The 19,806-nt window shown below is 39.6% G+C and overlaps 1 protein-coding gene across 3 annotated transcripts in view; it reads left to right on the forward strand.

Annotated features, from left to right (window-relative positions):
* GDAP2 (ganglioside induced differentiation associated protein 2) overlaps positions 1-19,806 on the forward strand; it is a 58,267-nt gene that overhangs the window by 2,436 nt on the left and 36,025 nt on the right. For all 3 annotated transcript variants that reach the window (XM_029946581.1, XM_029946582.1, XM_029946583.1), the window contains exons 2-5: positions 5,389-5,631; positions 6,867-7,006; positions 15,415-15,568; positions 15,951-16,039. In XM_029946581.1, the coding sequence (XP_029802441.1) occupies positions 5,456-5,631; positions 6,867-7,006; positions 15,415-15,568; positions 15,951-16,039 (559 nt within the window). In that variant the 5' untranslated portion in view covers positions 5,389-5,455. The remainder of the gene's footprint in view (positions 1-5,388; positions 5,632-6,866; positions 7,007-15,414; positions 15,569-15,950; positions 16,040-19,806) is intronic.

The following is a 19,806-nucleotide window of genomic DNA, read 5'->3' on the forward strand; positions in this document are numbered from 1 at the left end:
GAACAAGCAAACAGATTTTAAAGTTCTTGTTTTTCTCTTTTACCGTTTTCTTTTTATCCAGACAAAAACCAGGTTATCTTGAGACAGTGATCCAGGCCATCCTGCCTGATCCTGCCTATTCTTGAACAATAAAAATCTAATCTCTCTACCCAATCCAGTTATTCATGTAAAGCATTATTTAGAGCACTTCTTACATGGAAATACTGCAAATTTGTTTAAAAACAAATGAAGACTTGATAAATAAAACAAATGGTTTATTCTCATTATGCATTTGAATTGTAAAAGATTTATCTTTAGTTCATCATTCATGAAGATATTGAAGGTAACCTTAAGATAGTATGGCTAAGGAAATAGATATGATCCATTCTGGAATCTTATTTGTCTCCCATAGACTTTTTGATCCCGGGACATAGATATCATGGGTCAGGAGCCTTTTGTACTAAAGTTTAGTGTTTACTTATGAACCTGTGCAAAGTACAGAACTGATGAACTGATATTCAGTGGAAAGTCTTGCTCTTCCTTAATGTTAATTGAAATTTGGCTTTAGCTACAGATTGCTGTATCCTTTCCCTCCTCCCTCACCTGAGCCCACTGTGTTCTGTCATTGGGACTCTTAATCAGAGTCTGGGAACCGTCTCCCGTTATTTGCAAATCTGTGCTTGTATGAGTTCATGTACTCACATCGTGGGTGGTGAAAAGGTCTTGATCTTTTAATGTGATTCTCAAAGGGGTCTGTGACCCTAAGAATGTTAAGAACCCATATTCCTTAAGTATCAAGGATCAACTTCTCCTGCCTAGCTTGGCTTTGCTGCTCCATTTGCTTTCTTGCCAAGGTGTGTGTGTTGAAAAAACGGGAGATTTAAATCTTTTTGGTGAGAAATAACAATTTCTGTTTAGCGATGGAGGAGAAAAAGAATCCTTTGTTAAATGCCATGACACTTTCTACATAATACCACTCAACTTTGAGAGCTCTGAAGCATATTACTCATTTAGCACCCAGTATCTTAAGGGTCACAATGACTATTAAGAGCTTGGAAGAAGGTCCAACAAATTATATGGACAAGATGTGATTAGAGATATAAGCCAACTACCCAATAGTGTACTGTCAAAGAAGATAATAGAGTTTCAGGGAAAGAATGATCAATAGTTAACGCAACTAACATTTGGTTAGCTCCCGGATTTAACATTTGGGCAGTCATCGTTGGACCTTGGACCTTGAAAGAGCAATTTAGCATTGTTACCAGAGGTGCCAACAAAACTCTACTAGGTTGACTAAATGGAAGAAAAAGAAATAGAGCTCCAAAACCGATCATGCTTATGAAGTAAAGTGGTAGAATGAGGCAGTTAGTTGTTAGCTGGAGAAGAAATGCGGTAGGACTATTTTTTTTTTCGGACTATTTTCTTTAAGACTAGGAGGATAGAGGAGAAGGAGAGATCAGACATTGTGAAGGAAGACTTATTACCTTTCTTTTCCAGGAGAGCTGGGAAAGTAAAATGCATTGTTTGAAGGCAGTTGGGCAGGCTTAAAAGTGCTGCTCCCAGATTTATCCTTCCCTCTGTAAAACTCGTCTACTTTTGATCTCAACTGTCACTTCCTGGAAGAAAGTGACGTTCTCTCCAATCTAAGTTAGCTTTGCACCTTGTTCTTCTTTACAGAACACTTCTCACAGATTTTAATTATACAGTATATTTAATTTCTGTGATTACCTATTTATGTGACTTTTGTGAGTCTCCCTCTTCCAGTAGAAACTCAGCATCTAACAATGCTTAAATAATTGGATGCCTAGGACATAGTAGGCAAATAAGCATCTGTTGTCTTATAATTTCTACGGGCCGGGAATTCAGAATTCAGCAACAGCTTAGCCGTGTGGTTCTAGTTCATGAGTGTCTCTCATGAGGTTGCAGTCAGGATGTCAGCTGGGGCTGAAGTCGTTTGAAGCCCAACAGAGGCTAGAAAATCCAAGGGGATTCCTTTGCCTGGGTATCAGTGCTGGTTTTTGGCAGGCACTCTCAGGTACTTCCCCTGGGGACCTTTTCACGGACTTCCTGAGTGTCCCCCATCATGGGAGCTAACTTCCCTAGAGCAAGCACTCCCAGAGAGAGCGCAGTACCTTTTATGACTCATCCTTCGAAGTCCTATACTGTCATTTCTGCAGTATCCTATTGGTTGGTTATACGGGCTGCCCTACTCATTATAGGAGGCAGCTGTACAGGGACATTGATATCAGGAAGTGGTACCATTGAAGGACATCTAAGAGGACGTCTGCCACGGATGGATATGCTGTAGCATAGAGTCACCCAAGATTTATTAAGACAGTTTCCTAATACTTCCTGATAGTGTTGATGGAGGGCCCGTCTGACCTTGGAAAACATGCATTTGTCTTGCCAGCAGACAGGATGCTGATTTTTTGTGTTTTGTTTTAGAGAAAACATGTTGGGTTGATCTAGGTTTTAGGGATTCACAAGTCATTACAAGGGCAGACTTTGAGATAAATAAGTGTAAAAAACAAAACAAAACAAAAAAAGAGATAAATAAGTGTATCTTCATTCAGTAGTTTGTTGGGTTTAGTTGGTACTGCCTTTGATAGCAAGTGTTTTGGTCTTTGCCACACATAGAGCCAGCCAAAACTTTGTCTCAGCAGTGGTGTGGGGACTTTCGCATTGGCTCTGAGAAAGTTGTAACAGGTAACGTTAATTATACGCTGCTTTGTGCCGAATTATATCATTTAATCCTCACAATAACCCTGTAAGTGGATTACTCATTTTTGAAGTAAGGAAACCCTGGCTTCCAGTTAAGAGTTATGTCCTAGACCTAAATTCAGGCCTGCTGATAACAGAGCCCAGGCTCTTACGTTGTACCGCCTGCCGCTCCCTCATGGTGTAATTGCATGTGGAAGCATTTATCTTAAAACATTGAAGAAGCCAGATTGAGGATTGTACATACATCATGATTTCACCTATCATAGAAAAAGATAGGAATTACATAAAAATTGGGAAGTTTTCTCTGTTACCTTTTACCCCCCCAAATGTTCTATAAGTGGATAAAGAAAAGTTATTTTAAAGAAGTAATTTTGTTCTGAAAGTTGGCATTCGAGTTTTCAAAATGAACACTAACTCTGTGTTCAATGGACTTTTATATTATAGTTAAGTTTCAGCATGAGTCATTGTCCTCAGAAATCTGAGAATAATTTTGTTTAAGTGTGAATTTCTGCAGAGTGCCATTCCATTAAGCTTCAGTTAGCTCAGCTGTGGAAAATAAATTCTCTATTTGTCCTCTCTTCAGCTGGTCCAGCTCAGGCCTGCTTACTCGTTAACAGATCAGGAGATCTCGTGGTTGCCTCCAGTTTCAAAGGCCAATTTGATAGATTAAATACCACCTTCTGATAAAATTAGTTTCTTTATTTCAATATAATTTCAAAGGAGTATTTTGTATCATATAAGAATAATCCTGTTACATAGTTTTATCATGGTATAATCCGTAAGGCCTTTCTGAAATTGTTATATAACTGATCACACCTCCTACGCCACAGTGCTGGCAAAGGAGTTAACATACCGTGCCTGATCCATGGTCCATTCCACTTAGCTCATGTTTCTCAGCAAGAAACACCAAGGAATTAGATGAAGAAAGGCGTGTTTGTTCTCCTTCTCTAACAACAAACATTAGGGTCACACAGAACAACTTCTCTAACAAGATGCTCGCACCCCAGCTTTCATTCCCTGATCATCTACCTGCCCGGTGTTAACAGTGAGTCCAACTTACCAGACGCACTAATCGTTTCTCAGTCCTGGACCTGGCATTTCAGTAGCATTTATCCTGCTGATCCTTCTCCAGCACTCCTTAACATACTTTCTTCACCTGGCTTTGTAGGCAACCATACTTTTCCTGGTGTTCCTCCCTATCCTGTCAATCCTCTTTATCAATTTTTTTTTTACTTGTTCTCTTTCCAGCCTGTAAGTTTTGCCTTAGGACTCAGTCCTTGGATCTCTTTATTCCATTTGTATGGTCTCTTTTGGTAATCATGTTTGATTCTCCTAACCTTAAATACCACCCACATGCTGAATCTTCCAGATTTATATCTGTAGCCCAACCTCTCCTCTGAGCTCTAGCCTTTCATAGCCAGTTGCATGTCTGACAACAATACTTGGCCATATGAGGGGCATTTCAAACCTAACGGGTGCAAAAACATATGAGGAAAAACAACCTTGATCATCACTCCCCCACACAAGCTACTCCAGCCTTCGTCTTCTCTGTAAATAGCATTAGCATCTACTCAGTTGCTCAAGCAAGAAATCTAGGAATTACCTTTGATTATTTTCTTTTCCCTCATCCTTCACATTCGTTGAGCAAGTCTTGTTGACTCTACCTTCAAAATACGTTCCAAATCCAACCATTTCTCACCACCTTCATCATCAACTCACCTAGATCCCTGCAGCCATTTTCTACTGGTCTCGGGTTTTACTCTTGTCCCCACTCCATTTCATGGTAGCTAAGGAAATCTTACCAAGTGTTATTTATATTAAGTCATTACCTCTATCAAGATCCTCTAACAGGTTTCCCTCGTATTTACAATAAGACCGAACCTTCTCATTGAGCTTACAAACTGCATCATCCAGTCTTTCGATCTCTGACCAACCTCAGTCACCTACCACTCCTTACCTACTTAGAACACTTGTCTGGCTTCTTGGCAAATTAAATATCCTTTACTCATGCTAAATTGCCCATGGCCTCTCTGTTGTACTTGATACCATGTGTCTTCCTATCACCCTCTTCTAATTTCTGCATTTCTGTACGGCCATCTTCCTACCACATCAGTGTGTCATGCCATATCCTGTAAATTGTCCAGGCCTGTTAATTTTTCCTTTGTATATTGCCTCTCGAATCCATGCCTTCTCCATCTGCTTCTCTACTAAGTTCAAACTTTTATACTTGATTTCAGGAACCTCCCTGCTTTTCATTTTGTCTCACTCATCTATCATTGAGTAAGATCTTATCTCCATAATATCATTCCACTGAATTCTTTAAATTGTACATTGTATTTATCTTTAAATCTCTTGCAGCACCTAGCACCATCTCACCCCTAATAGCAGACACTCAGTGAATGTTGAATGAATTGTCCTGTGTTTCTAGAAAGTAGAACTGGTGGGGCATGTGATTGTTTTAATGACTATAATTCTTTGAAAAGAAGTGTGCTTAAATAATCCCCCTTTCTTCTTCTTTAGAGAAACTGTAGCAGTTCTTCATTGTATATTGATTTTTATGGAGTGTTTAAGCAACTAATCACACAGTGCACTATTAGAGCATTTCACAGTAGAGATTTGTTTTTTGATCTAATAGAAGTAAAGTAGTATCTATGCTTCTATTAAAACGGCTCTTTCTTTTCTTTTAAGCTAAAGTCTCCAGTGAATATTGAATTGCTGAGAAATTTGGGGAAAGACTGGCTGAAGTTCCCATTCCATGGATCCCTTGGGCGCACCTTCCCAGTTTGTGGATGTGGACACACTGCCAAGCTGGGGTGATTCATGTGAAGATGAATTAGATACTTCTGATACTTCAGCTGAGACGCTGCAGGGGAATACTGTTAGATCGCCTTTTCTTTACAAGAAGGATATCAGTGGGAAAGTGATTCTCTGGTAATTCTTTGATTAAATCACATCGTAATATAATGCCGCTGTAATTTCTTCTAAATGTTTTTGGGAGCCCTAGCACTGCTAACATTTTACTTTGCATATATGCTTACACAGTTTTATTGCGGTAGAGCTGACCTACAACAAACTGCATATTTTTTAAAGTGTGCAGTTTGGTACACTTTGACGTGTGTAGCCATGAGCCTGCTCGCTCACTCTGATCACAACAGCCCAATTAATATATTTATCACTCCCAAAAGTATTTTTTATGTCCTTGCAGAATCCCTTCTTCATGGCCCCTCCCTGACTCCACATCCCGTTGATCTTTCACTATCGATTAATTTGCATTTTCCAAAGTTTTATATAAATGCAATCACACACCCTTTTTTTCATCTGGTCACCTTTCTTCAGCATAATTATTTGAAAGTTCATCTATGTTGTTGCATCTTTTAGTAGTAGTACCTTTCTTTTTAAAAAAAAACTTTATTGAGATATAATTCACATATCATACAGCTTATCAGTTCAAGTTGTATACGTCAGTGGTTTTTAGTGTATTCACAAAGTTGTGTAACTGTCACCACAGTCAATTTTGGAACATTTTCATACGCCAAAGCCCTGTACCCATTAGCAGTCATTCCCTGGTTCCCCACCTCTCAGCTGCAGCTACCCACTGATCTACTTTGTCTGTATAGATTTGTATACTGGTGACATTTCATGTAAATGGAGTCCATTGTAAGTTGGTATAACATTTTAAAGATTCATCCGTGTTGTAGTGTGAATCAGTACTTCATTTCTTTCTATGGCCAAATGATAATTCCGTTGTATGGCTAAACCTATGCCATTTATCACTTTTATCAGTTCATCACTTGATAGACATTTGGGTTGTATCCACTTTTTGGCTGTTACTGAATAATGCTGCTTTGGTAAACTCCCGAAACCAGCTGCTTTCAGCTCTGTCAGCATTCTGTTACAATGAAAGCAAAGTGGAAGAATCAGAGAAATAACACGATGGGTCACTGGGTTGCAGCTTTGTAGCGTTTGCATTAAAGGTCTGGCTGAGAGGCCGGATTAGTCTTCCTGAGTCCAGAACTACTTTTCTACTATTGCTTAAGCTTGTGAGCCAGCGAGACCAGTGTTGTGAAGGGGGTGAGGACAGAATGTTTTGAAATAACTAGCAGTTAGCTTGCTTGTCTCCCTCCTTTTCCCCACACTTGCTCTTTATTTGTTTATCATTTCCTCAGGAAAGGAGATGTGGCGTTACTGAACTGTACAGCCATTGTGAACACCAGCAATGAAAGTCTTACCGATAAGAACCCCGTGTCAGAGAGTGTCTTCATGCTCGCAGGACCTGATTTGAAGGAGGACCTCCAGAAACTTAAGGGTGAGTTTTCCTGGGTATGTTATCAGGAATCAGGTTTGATATTTAAAGAAGCATGTTTGCTTTTAGTAAAAATACTACGTGGATGTAGTTGTTTTTTCTTTTTTAAATTACATAAACACAGCTTTAGAAAACCCCACATTGTGTTAGAAACTGAACACTGAGACTATACTGTCAGTAAAATTCCTCGGTCATGTTCTCAAATTTAAAAAATGACAGTCATTATAGCCAGTTAAATTTTCTTGGCTATATATTTTCTTGCACAAGTAAGCCTTGTGAAACAACTATCCTTTCTCTAAACTGAAAAATTCTAATCATTATTTGATATTGATAGAGAATCTTTCCTATACCTCGTGGAGAGCAAATGTTGCACTTTGGAAATGAAATTGACTTATTGATAAAACCAAAATGCATCATAAGAACGTATATATTCTTGATTAATTTTGCCCTTGCTCCTTTTTTTTAAGCAGAACATTCTTGGAATATTTCATTTGAAATGGAGACAGGGAAGAGTTCTGTTAGTTTAGAATCTTGTTTACTTTATTAGCATTCATTTTCTTAAATTACCAACATTGTGAACCAAGTTACTATTATTTGAGCCCAAATAGAATAGTACAAAATTCAATCAGCCCATTTTATAAAAAAGTATTTATGAAATACAGCAATGTTTCTGAAAATGTAAATAACAAATCTCACCTGTGACCTCTTCCATTTAACAGTGAAAACTGGTTTCTAACCTAATAAGGATATTAGAATTTTAAAGAGGAATACTTAATAATGCTGATTCCATGAAAGAGAAGATCGAGGGAGAAGAATTACATTATCTGATGGAGAAACTGAACTCTATCATAGCTTAAGGAGGAAAAAAGCCCTCAATTAAACTAAAAACACGATACTGTGAAGAACATTTAGAAATTAGAAAATGTAGTAGAGATAATACTGACAAGTTCTTTGATAAAGGTAATAGAGAAGCTGGTCTGGAAAAATTCCTTATGGGGGGGGGGGTGTGTGTGTGTGTGTGTGTGTGTGTGTGTGTGTGTGTGTATGTGTGTATGTGTACGTATATATATATTTCACACCTTAGAGCTAGACTTACGGGTAAGAGAAAGTCATCAAATTTAATGTAAGCATACAAATGAAACCTCAGTATTTAACAGCATGTGTTTGAGAGTCTCCAAGCTGGAGTTCATATTGTAGCTCTGCCCATCACCAACTGTGTAATGTAAAACCAATTACTTCACCTGAGTTTCCTTCTCTCTGAAGTGGGGCATGGTGATAATAGTCTCTACCTCAGTTCCTGACACATGACAAAAGCTCAGCAAGTATTTGTGGATGGAAACAATATCATGAAACGTAAATGAGATAATAGACATTAAGTTCTAAGCACATTCTACGTGTTTAGTGTTATTGCTGGTGTTAGCTACAGGCCTCAATTGTTTGATGAGTCGCTGCAGACCTGAGGAAGGATGATTAATGATGCGCTGCAGGCTGGATACTTAATCCTCTCCCCTATTTACATTTTCAGTAACATCTTCATAAATGATTACAAAGCATGACTCCCCAAATTTGTAGATGATAGGAAACTGAGAGGAGTTCCTAGGAGATGTTAGATGACCAAAGAATTTTTAAATATTCTGAGCCGACTGGAACTATGAGCCAAAAAAAGAAAACATTGACAGGGGTGAATATGAAAGTCTTGCAGTAAGTTTAAAACCTTAATTATCCAAATTCAGGATGGGAAGCCCCTATCGACAACCCTTACTATGTAAGAAAGTATTTGCTTCCAGTGAAGTGGCATCATCATTCTCTCCCATTTTTCATGCAGGAAACTTTAGAGTTAAGACTTTCTCCTCACTGTCCCCACATAAAGGCTGTCATCAAGCCATAGATCTGTCTTGAGTGTCCTTATCACCACTGCCTCCAGCCTGGCCTGTCTTCCATCATCCTCTGACTGGACGCGGCCGAAGTTTCCCTTGCCACTGGTCTCTCTGCATCCATTCTTTACCTAAATCTGTTTTCCACATATAGTAAGCATTTGCTTTTTAAATTGTGAATCCCTTCCTACTGCTTCCCTGCTTTACACCGTGTAGCGGCCTCCCGTTACACTTAAAATGGAAGCTCCTTAAGCTGGTGTCCGAGGCCTTACCGGATCTCAGACAGTTGCCTCCTGGCTCCTTCCGTGTCCAACCAAACCTGTTCAATTTTGCATGTACTTTGCTCTTTCAGTTCTTAATTCTTCTTAAGTCTTTGCTTATATTTCTTCCTCATAATTACTTCAGAATACGCCATTCTCCCCATGATACGTGCTCCCAGCATACTTTTCTTTTGTGTTCTTATCACAGTTGTAATTTTATAAATTGATTATACGATAACGGTGTTCACATTAAACTTTGACCTCCCTGAGGACAGGAGCTGTATGTCTTACTAGTCTCCACGTGCCCTGTACCAAGAATAGTGGAGGCATCCTTTAAGGAGCAGATGAATGACTACAAATTCCCCAGGATTTTAATTAACTGGACTCAGCAGCGATAATGTCTCATGTTTATTGAAAACACTAACAGTATCAGACTATTTCACCAGAAGTGTAGCATCAGAGAGGAGGGTAACTTGTTAACACCTTAAAATAGACTATTGTATCTGTAAGATGTTTTATATAAGTTTCCTGGTATTCGTGAAGAAAAAACCTCTAATAGATACCCTAAAGAGAAAGGAATTAAAGCATACCAGTAAGAAAAATAAATCACAATGCAAGACAGCAAGAGAGGGAAAAAAAAAAACTTAAAAAACCTCAGGAAACAACAAAATAGCAATAGTAATTCCTTACCTAGCAGCAATTATTTTAAGCATAAAAGGACTAAGTTCTCCAATCAAAAGACACAGGGTGATTGGTGGATAAAAAAACAAGAGCCAGCAATACAGTGTCTACAAGAGATTCAACTGAGCTTTAATGACACACACAGGTTGAAAGTGAAAGGATGATAAAAGATATTCTGTGCAAATGGAAACCAAAAGAGAGCAGGAGGGGCTGTACTTCTGCCAGATAAAATAGACTTCCAGTCAGAATTGGTCACAAGAGACCGAAGAGGTCACTGTATAATGAAAAAGGGGTCAGTTCATCAAAGGGATGTAGCAGTTGTAAATATGCACGCACCCAACATAGAAGCACTTAAACATTTAAGGGAAATATTAATAGCCCTAAATGGAGAAACAGACAGCAATACAGTAATAGTCGGGGACCACAGTCCACCACTTTCCACACTGGATAGATCATCCAGACAAAATTAGTAAGCACAGAGCGGGCCTGAATTACACTTTGGGCCAAACGAACATAGTAGGCTTATACAGAATATTCCATCTCACACCTGCAGAATGCACATTTTTCTCAGGCACACACAGAGCATTCTCCACTATAGAGCGTACATATCTCCGTGTGCAGAATGGGAGGAAAATACTCTCTCCTGCAATCAGGATCTACTTAAATGCTCTGTCACTTGGTACTTAATGTGCAGGTTTGCTAGGATGGGAGTATGCACACTGCATTTTTTGATCGTTCTGTCCTCTTATGAATAGGACTCTTTGCTTTACATATTAAGACAACTTTTGTGTTTCTTACTGTGGATGTTAGGATTTGGAGAGAAATAAGTGAAGTTGAAAAGTCCTGACTAGGGGTTCCTTGGTGCCTCAGTTGGTTGAGCGTCCGGCTTCGGCTCAGGTCATGATCTCGCGGTTCGTGGGTTCTAGCCCCATATCAGACTCTGTGCTGACAACTAGCACATGATCATGGAGCTTGTCTTCAGATTCTGTATCTCTCTCTCTGACCCTCCCCTGCTCACGCTGTCTCTCTCGCTCCCAAAAATAAAACATTAAAAATTTTTTAAAAATCCTTATCTAATCTTTAATACTCAGGTATTCAGGTTCTCATTGTAGCAGTGCTTCTTAGCAGGGGTAAAACACAAGCTGGCCAGAGTTGACTTGAACTTAATAAATTTGCATTTGTTTTGCAGGAATTAAAAATCCCTTCAGGATTGTGTTTTAACTGTTCATAATGATCTCAGGATTTAGACTTTGGGTTAGAAGAAATCCAGGCTAGAAAGAACAAGTGGAAGGTTGGGAACAGTGGCTTATTAGCAAGAGTCTAGTCTCCAGACCTCCAAGGTTTGGTTCACAGTTATTAAGGGAAAGGTGGGATTCCCAAAACCAAAGTATCCTGAGCACTTAAAATTCTTTTCTGCTTCTATAGTCTGTCTACAGAGATCTTCAGGACTGATTCTGCAAACTGACGCCCAAATACATATTAGCTTACTTGCTTTATATATATATTTTTTTTTTTCAAATAAGTGCTTTCTAGTTACAGAAGCAGTAGATGTAAATTGTAGAAATTATATTCACAGAAGCTACAAAATAAATGAAAACTTAACATTTTCACCACACAAAGATCACTAGTACTATAGTGCATAATTTTCCTGGATCTTTATGTGATATGGGTATATGCATATTCTTAAATATTTTATTACCAAAATAAAATAGTTGTATGTATACAGTCCTTAAGATAATTGTACATATACTGTTTCACAGGCTCTTTTCTTCAGCAAATGAATTCCACCTTTTGGCTTCAGAAATTAGTTCATCTAATACCCAAACCATAGTTTTAAATTTCCATTTGACCCCAAAGTGCCACACATTACATTTAATTGTTGTATCTTTAAAGATTTTTTTTCATCCAACTCAATTCCCTTTTTATGACACGTGTTAAGTGAACTAGGCCAACATGTCTTCCAAGATGACCCACCTTCTGGATTTATCTGATTACCTGGAGGTGCCATTTGGTCTGTCGCTTTATCCCTTGTGTTTCCTATAACCTGGCAGTTGTATCTAATTGAATCAGGTTTGGCAAAAGGATTTCATCAGTGATGTACTGTGTTCTTAGTGTATCATATTGGGAGATGTATCACTTCTGATTGACCCATTAATGGACCATCACTGACATTGAGGTGACTCTCTGACTCAGAGCGATGGCAGCTGGATTCTTCCATTTGTACAGTTGTTTTACCCTTTGTAGTCAATATGGAGTTATTTAAGTCCTGTGAATGCCCAGGACCCTGTCACCCATTCACATAATGCTTTTAGCAAAAATTTATAGGCCTTGTCTGAGTCAGTCATTTCATTAAGATAGTGAAGTTGTCAGGGCACCCAGGTGGTTCAGTCGGCTGACTGTATGACTTCAGGTTGTGACCTCACAGTTTGTGGGTTTGAGCCCCAACTTGGGCTTGCTCCTTGTCAGCCTGTCAACATGGAGTCTGCCTCCGATCCTCTGTTCCTCTCTGTGCCCGTCTCTCTGCCCCTCTCCTGCGGGCGCTCTCTCAAAAATAAATATTAAAAAAAATTGTGAAGTTTATTTTTCTAAAACCTATCATCATATCCATGGTTCCTAACAGACATTCGTCTAAAGTAGAGCCTTTCCCCAATAAATGACATGTGGTTACTCTGAATTTTAGTTTCCATTAGAGGGCAGCATAAATTCTTAATTCTTTTAATTACCATTTTACAAACTAAGAATTGGTTCAATAGCTGCCTCAAATGGTGCCAAATGATGTTTTTCCCCCCTTTCTCTTTTTTGAGTATCAGTTTGTGCTTATGGCTTTTCATTGATTAATGTATACGTGGTTTTAAAAGTCAAAGAATCTTACTTTGAAATGTATAAAGGAAAGCAACTGTTCCTTGCCTTTCCCTTACATTTCTTCAGGGGCATATACTTTCAAACCTTTAGTGTCCTTATTTTATTTACCTTCTATTTGCAAATAATTTGTTACAACTACTATATTGATTTTTAATTAACTGTTGACTTCCTGTTGTGGAAATTAAAGATTAAACCATTATTCATCCACTCCCCTTCCTTTTTTTTTTTTTTAATGTTTTTATTTATTTTTGAGAGACAGAGAGAGACAGTGCGAGCAGGGGAGGGTCAGAGAGAGTGGGAGACACAGAATCTGAAACAGGCTCCAGGCTCTGAGCTAGCCGCCAGCACAGAGCCCGACGCGGGGCTCGAACCCAGGAACCGTGAGATCATGACCTGAGCCGAAGCCGGTCGCTTAACCGACTGAGCCACCCAGGCGCCCCTCCCTTCCTTTAACTATACAAAAATACTCAATTTTCTTCTCCCTTCACCCCCTTCCCCAATTGGTCTCAAATTTTTATTAAACCAACATTCAGCCTTAACATCGTGACTGTAAAAATATTGCTCCCTGCTTATTACAAAACAGATTTGAATTCTTTTTGTATAGCTATTTTCTTCTGAGTTGTTGATTTGATTATTTATTTAATTTTCTAACCTATCGTTGATTCAGTCTCAGACTTTTAAATACAACCATACACCTCTCAGTAAAGTCAAAAACTTCTGGTTATCTTTCAACGCCATTTTTTTCTTGATAAGGTCCCTCCTGAAATCCACCATCCTCTTTCCTCTCCAGATTGTTCCCATGCCCGCTGTGTAGTTATTATCCTAGGAAATCCTTTATTTAGCGAATCTCCCCATTTTCTAGATCTCTCATGCCTTTCTCTTCTTGGGTATATTCCTTCATTTTTGTGAGTAAATCTACCGGAGATTTCTGAGAAGGATGGATGGGGGCAAACTTACTGAAACCTTCCACCTTCATACTTAATTGGAAGTTCCATTGAAAATGAAGTTCTAAGTTAGTAATCATTTTCCAAGTTTTGAAGGCATTGCTCCATTGTTTTCTATTTTTATTATTGCTCTTGAAAAATGAGATGCTATTCTTATTCTTGACTCTTTGTGTGTTAATGTTTTTTTCTCTGGAAACTTTATGATCTCATCGTATTTCTGGTATTCTCAGTTTCATAGTTTCCACCTTGATATGGTTTGGGTATCCTATGGGCTAGAAACTCTCATCTTTCAGTTATGGAAAATTTGTTTTATTTCTTTCATAATTTCCTTCCCTCTGTATTCTCTGTTCTCTCTTTGAAAAATTCTATTGGATTTTGTACCTCCTTGTTTAAACTTCCAATTTTAATGTCTTATTTTCTAGCTTTTTATTTTCTGGAAGCTTCCTTTAACTTCAGCTTTAGTGTATCTGTTGAGCTTTTCATTCCTGCTATCACGTTTTTCTCTTGGCTGTAAAAGGTACAGAAGCACTTTTTTTCTCCGTTCTCGGAATAGTTGTTTGTTTGTTTTTATATAACATTCTGGTTTTGTTTCTGAGGTACTGTGTCTCCTCTTGCCTACCTGACAGTAGTAATTCTGGTGTTAGGAAGTTGCATTCTCTCATTTCTGAGCATCATTTTGTCTCCCTTTGGTCAGAGGCTTTGTTCACTTCCTGGCGATCCTTGAGTGTCAGCTGTACTTAGGAGGGAGGAACCGAGAAGGTGAAGGGCAGCTTTCTCTGTGTGCATGGGTGAGAGTTACTGCTTGGCGGGTCTAGCCGCACATGATGAGCAGGAGGAGCCCTTGGTTTCGTTGGGGAACCTCCCTTCGTGGTCACAATCTGTGAATCCTTTGCTGTGAGCCTCTCAGTTCCCTGGAAGGAGTGTAAGCATGGACATCTGTGTTTTAGGTGCCAGTTAGGAGCAGAGAGTATAACACTGTCACTAATCTCCTCTTCTCAGCTGTGCCTGGGGTTCTGCGGTTCAGAATCTCTCTAGATAAGCATCTCCAAAGAGTAAACATCCCTGCTGCTTTAGTGGTAAAGAAATCATCCCCTTGCTGTGCTGGCTGGGGAAGGCATTGGTGGACTTGACTGTCTTTAGGCAAACTTAACTTAGCCTCCTTTTCTAGGTCCCACTTCCCATCATAGCCTTTAGAAGGACATAGGCCTCCAGATCCTGAGCCTTCCTCGTGTTCTGTCATAGTAACAAGAATGGTTGATAATGCATGTATGCACTTTGCATGTATTAACTTGTTTAATCCTGTGAAGTGAGTACCAATAGTCTTCCCACTGAATAGGAAATCAAGGCCTGGAGAGGCCAGGCAGCTGTGCAGGGAGCACAGCAGGAAAGTGGAGACTCCAGATTTGAATCAAAGCCGTACATCTTGAATCCAACACTGTCTTTCTGAACAGCCAGCTTGCTCCCTATTGGCGACCTCTTTTCTGTGAGCAGTTCGCTTCCTCCTCTCCTTGCTGAATCAGTTACTTTTAGGCCTCTGGCTTTCTGCCTTCCAGAATTCTCATGGTGCCTGTCTGCTACATGTTCTCTCCCATTCCCTTCGTCTCGGTTGTTATACCTATTGTATTGCTTCACTGTCCTCTTGAGAATCGATCAGTGTTTGTGTTCAATCCATATTCCTAATTGAAGTTTCTCAAAGTTCTTACTGCTTTTCTATTTTATGCCTTATTTTGCTGACTCTTTTTTCCCCCCGCTAACACCTCCATGACTTAAGCATGCTCCCTTGTCCCCAGGCTGCCGGACAGGTGAAGCAAAACTGACGAAAGGATTTAACCTGGCCGCCCGGTTCATCATTCACACAGTGGGACCGAAGTACAAGAGCCGCTACCGCACAGCTGCCGAGAGCTCCCTGCACAGCTGCTACAGGAACGTGCTCCAGCTGGCCAAGTACGGCTTCTCCCTGCTGGCCGCGCCGCGCCCGGTTAAGGCCCCGGTTTCAAAGCGAAACCGAGCTGTGGAAGTCAGATTGTGAGGGATTGAAATCACGTAAGAGGATTCTGAAGATAAGTTAATTATCTTCGCACACTTAGCAGGATGAAAGTGTTGGATTGGGTGACTTAAAAATTTAACTCGTTCCCATTGTACCCAATCTTTACTTGAGCTATATTTCCCCCAAATGGTACAATCATAGTATAATCAGTAACTCGTGTAATTGGGTTAACTCTTAACTAGATTTGTTGAGGTGGTAGGGAAGAAGTTGAGCTGCGTCTTTAAGTGACTTACGTACGTATGTATTATGAATGTTGGTGCTTTGTGTCTCTCTCTGCAGGGAGCAGTCCATGTCTTCTGTGGGGTTCTGTGTCATCAATTCTGCAAAACGAGGTTATCCTTTAGAGGATGCAACGCACATAGCACTTCGTAAGTAACACTGGAGACGCTGCGCGCACATGGAGTACTTTGTAAGTAGGACTGTGGTGCTGTCCGTTAATTGAGCCCTACGGATCTTTCTGTTACCGCTAGTTGAACAGCTATAGCCAAAGAAGATTTGTTAATTAACTGATCATTGTATTCGTATTAATAGTTGCTCAGCTCAGTTTACTTTCTCAGGCTGACGTTTTTCTCCACTTGAATAAAGGCTTGCAGACTTGCGTATAGAACTTGAAAAGGATCCCCAGCTAAGACGTATGGTCAGTGCATTGGGTTTTTGCATCATCATTCAAAATAATCTTAACAGATTGCAACGATGATGTCAAAACAGATTTCATAATAAATGTTTATGTAGCACTTTGCAGTTGAAACAGCAGCTTTCACTGTGTCATTTGAATACAAATCCTTGCATTAAGGTTTAACAAAGACTGGGCTTGATCATTATGAGACAGAATGTCATATGTGTGATATAAAAGTAAGGTGTTCCGCTGGAGAGATACCATGATCTCACAGTGTGTATGCAGGTCCAGGCCACATCTAGACGTTTGTATATGGTTCTGTCCTATTTTATGAGACACCCACAAACTGGAGAGCCAGCAGTTTGAAACATTAGTGGTGCTTTTCCTAAAGCACCATGCTTTTCGCATAGGCGATGTTCCCCTTCGATGTCTGAAGGAGTCTTGTGAGCTGACTCTATGCTGCGTTTTTAGAGCAGGGGTCCCGAACCCCCTTGGGAGCCATCGTAAACTACCCCGAGCATCTGATGGAAGAAAGCTGTGGACCCCTTTCCCCAGGGGATGTACATACATAGGGAGTTTGCATCCAATTTCAGGAAGTTCATAGACTTCTTGTAAGGATTGTAGGTAAGATCTCCAGCAGTAGAGAGCAGGTCTACGACTGTGTCAGAAGGAAGACGGTTTGGTCCCACTTGAGATAGGACTCACCGTAAAAGGCAAATACTTTAAGTGAGCTTTTTGTCACTAGGCACATTCATGCAGAGGCTAGATGACCATTTGTTGCAGATATTCTTCACTGAGGAAGAAATCTGTATCAGATGATCTTTAAGAACGCTTTGTCTCTCGGGGCGCCTGGGTGGCTCAGTCGGTTAAGCGTCTGGCTTCGGCTCAGGTCATGATCTCACGGTTCATGGGTTCGAGCCCCGCATTGGGCTCTGTGCTGACAGCTCGGAGCCTGGAGCCTGCTTCAGATTCTGTGTTTCCCTCTCTCTCTGACCCTCCCCTGCTTTCACTGTCTCTGTCTCTAAAAAATAAATAAAAGACATAAAAGAAAAAAAAGAACACTTTGTCTCTCTAGAATTTAAAGGCAAGGAGCTGAAAGTCTTCTATCCAACAAAAAATTAGAAAAATTCAAATATATAAAATTATTAGTATATAGCCTAGAATTTAGGATGAGAATGTAAATAGTCTTATTAACAATTAACTATTTTTAAAACTAAGATCCACTGCTCAGGGATTTTATAGTATAGTTACATATTTTATACTTTATATTATGTTAGACTGAGTTTCTTGAGCAGAGCTCTTTTCATTTTTGCATTTCTAATGCTTCCATAAGTCAAGAATGCTTTACATATAGTACTTGCTTAAGAAATAGGTGTTTTGGGAAACCCGGGTAGCTCAGTCAGTTGAGCATCCGACTCTTGATTTCAGCTCAGGTCATGATCTCATGGTTTGTGAGTTCCAGCCTCACATTGGGCTCTGTGCTAACAGTACAGAACCTGCTTCGGATTCTCTGTCTCCCTTTATTTCTGCCCCTCACCCACTCATTCTCTCTTTCCCTCCCTCCTTCCCCCTCCTGTCAAAATAAATAAATTTTTAAAAAACGTTTTTTAAAAATATTTTATAAAGGGATATAAAAGTTCCATTTTGTTTCCTCAACAGCCTTGTGTTTTTAAAAGACAGCAACATTTTGTAGAAAAGGCTCTGAAAAGGGAGTCAAGAAGACTGGCTTTTGATCCTAGTTCTACCAGTCTTACTAGCTCTGTGGCTCCAGAAAAATCACTTGATACAGTGCCCTAGAGGTACTGCTTTCAGCAGTAATTGTAGTAAGAGCGGATGAATGTCAGTAATTGGTTTAAGATCAATAGTTGGAAATTGATGAGGCAATTTCTAAGAATTTACTTAGCACAAAGGAAATGGAAAACTTAAAGAGGGGCAAGTCAACTTACATTTTATAAGGCCTGTTTGACATATCACACCTTCAATCTAATAGCAAAACTGTAGCATTTAATTTTAAAAAATATACATAAACAGTTGTGCCTCTTGCTTACATACTTTCTGAGCATTAGATAAATCAATGGCTTATATGCTTTTGCAGCATGTATAGACCAAGAACAAGTCTAATAATGTAACTCTAAGTCTTTAGTACCAAACTCTTTTTAAAACATTACCACAATTTGTTTTATTTGAAACCTAAGTAATATCCTCTTGATAGATGTATCAAGACTATTTGTCTTTATTTTCATGGTTCATGTGCAGTTCAGTTCTTCTCCATTTGAAGCCTAAAGAAACATCTGCCTTGAAAAAAAAGTATCAGATTATTTGTTCATTCATCAAAACTTTGAGTAACTGTACTAGGCCCTGTGCTAAACAGGAGAGACTACAGCAGCAAGAAAAAAGATGACGCTGTCGGTTCTTACTGTGTTTCCACGTTGGGAATGTTAATGCCCCCAGTGTTGTTCTCACCAGTTAAAGGGGTTTCACTAAAAGTTAGGTCCATGACATCCTGGTTGGCTGCAGAGAGTAGTGCACAGATGAAACTGGGGAAGAAGCAGTTTGAATCGGCGTTTGGTTCTAAATCCTTGTAGCCGTGACATCAGTCTTTTTGGGGTTTTTTTTTTTTTCTTTCTCCTTTCTGCAGAATTACTTTCTTTAATGAATTCTGCCCAGGGAATCAGCTTTAGTTACGATCTGGCATCGTGTTTGGTCTTCCAGTGGAAATTCTACAGTTGTATGCTGGGAAACCACTGTGTATGAACATTAATTAATTAAAATGTGGTGTCAAAGGGAAGAAAGTCCTTTTCCGAAAGTCCATTTCTAAAAAAATTGTTAAGGCAGATTAGAGGAATGAAAAATAAATTTGTCACCTAATAGAGGGAGAATTATGAATAGTCCTTTAGCAAATGGGTCTGCTGTTCTGTTCTCAAGATACAGTAGTACACAAGGCAGGGAATCCGTAGATACCCAGAGCCATAAAATGTGAATTCAGGTGCTAGTTCCTTTTGAATGATTGCTTGCTAGCTACGTCTTTAAGATGTGCTTGGTTCTGGTAATATTAATGTAAGATATACTTGGCCTTCAGAAAGGTCACAGTCTAGCTATAAAATGCTATGAGAAGTTCCCAAATGGAAGGTTATTCAGGTTATAAGAGAAGAGCACAAGGAAGGATGGAGTTCTATACAAACCAGATGGCTTTGGATGGGGTTCTGACAACTGAGTAAGAGTTCACTAAGAGAAGGCCATGGTGAACGAAAGGTATTTAGTCAAAGGTAGCCATGTAGGCAGAGGCAGGTAGCATAAATGTTAAGTAGAGTGTTCTGAGTATGGCAAAGAAGCCAGTTTGCTGAAAGCATAAGGTCTGTGGGAGGAATGATGGGAAATTGGACTAAAGGGCAGGGGTCAGGGGTGGTCATTTGAGGTCCAGGTGTGGCAAACCACGCTGAGGACTTGGAGCCTAACATAAGCAGTGCAGAGCCTCAGTGGCATTGAGTAAGGAGGGTGACAAGGTAAGGAGGATGACTC

Source organism: Suricata suricatta, chromosome 8, assembly GCF_006229205.1.
Source record: "Suricata suricatta isolate VVHF042 chromosome 8, meerkat_22Aug2017_6uvM2_HiC, whole genome shotgun sequence".
In the NCBI taxonomy this organism is placed as follows: Eukaryota; Metazoa; Chordata; class Mammalia; order Carnivora; family Herpestidae; genus Suricata; species Suricata suricatta.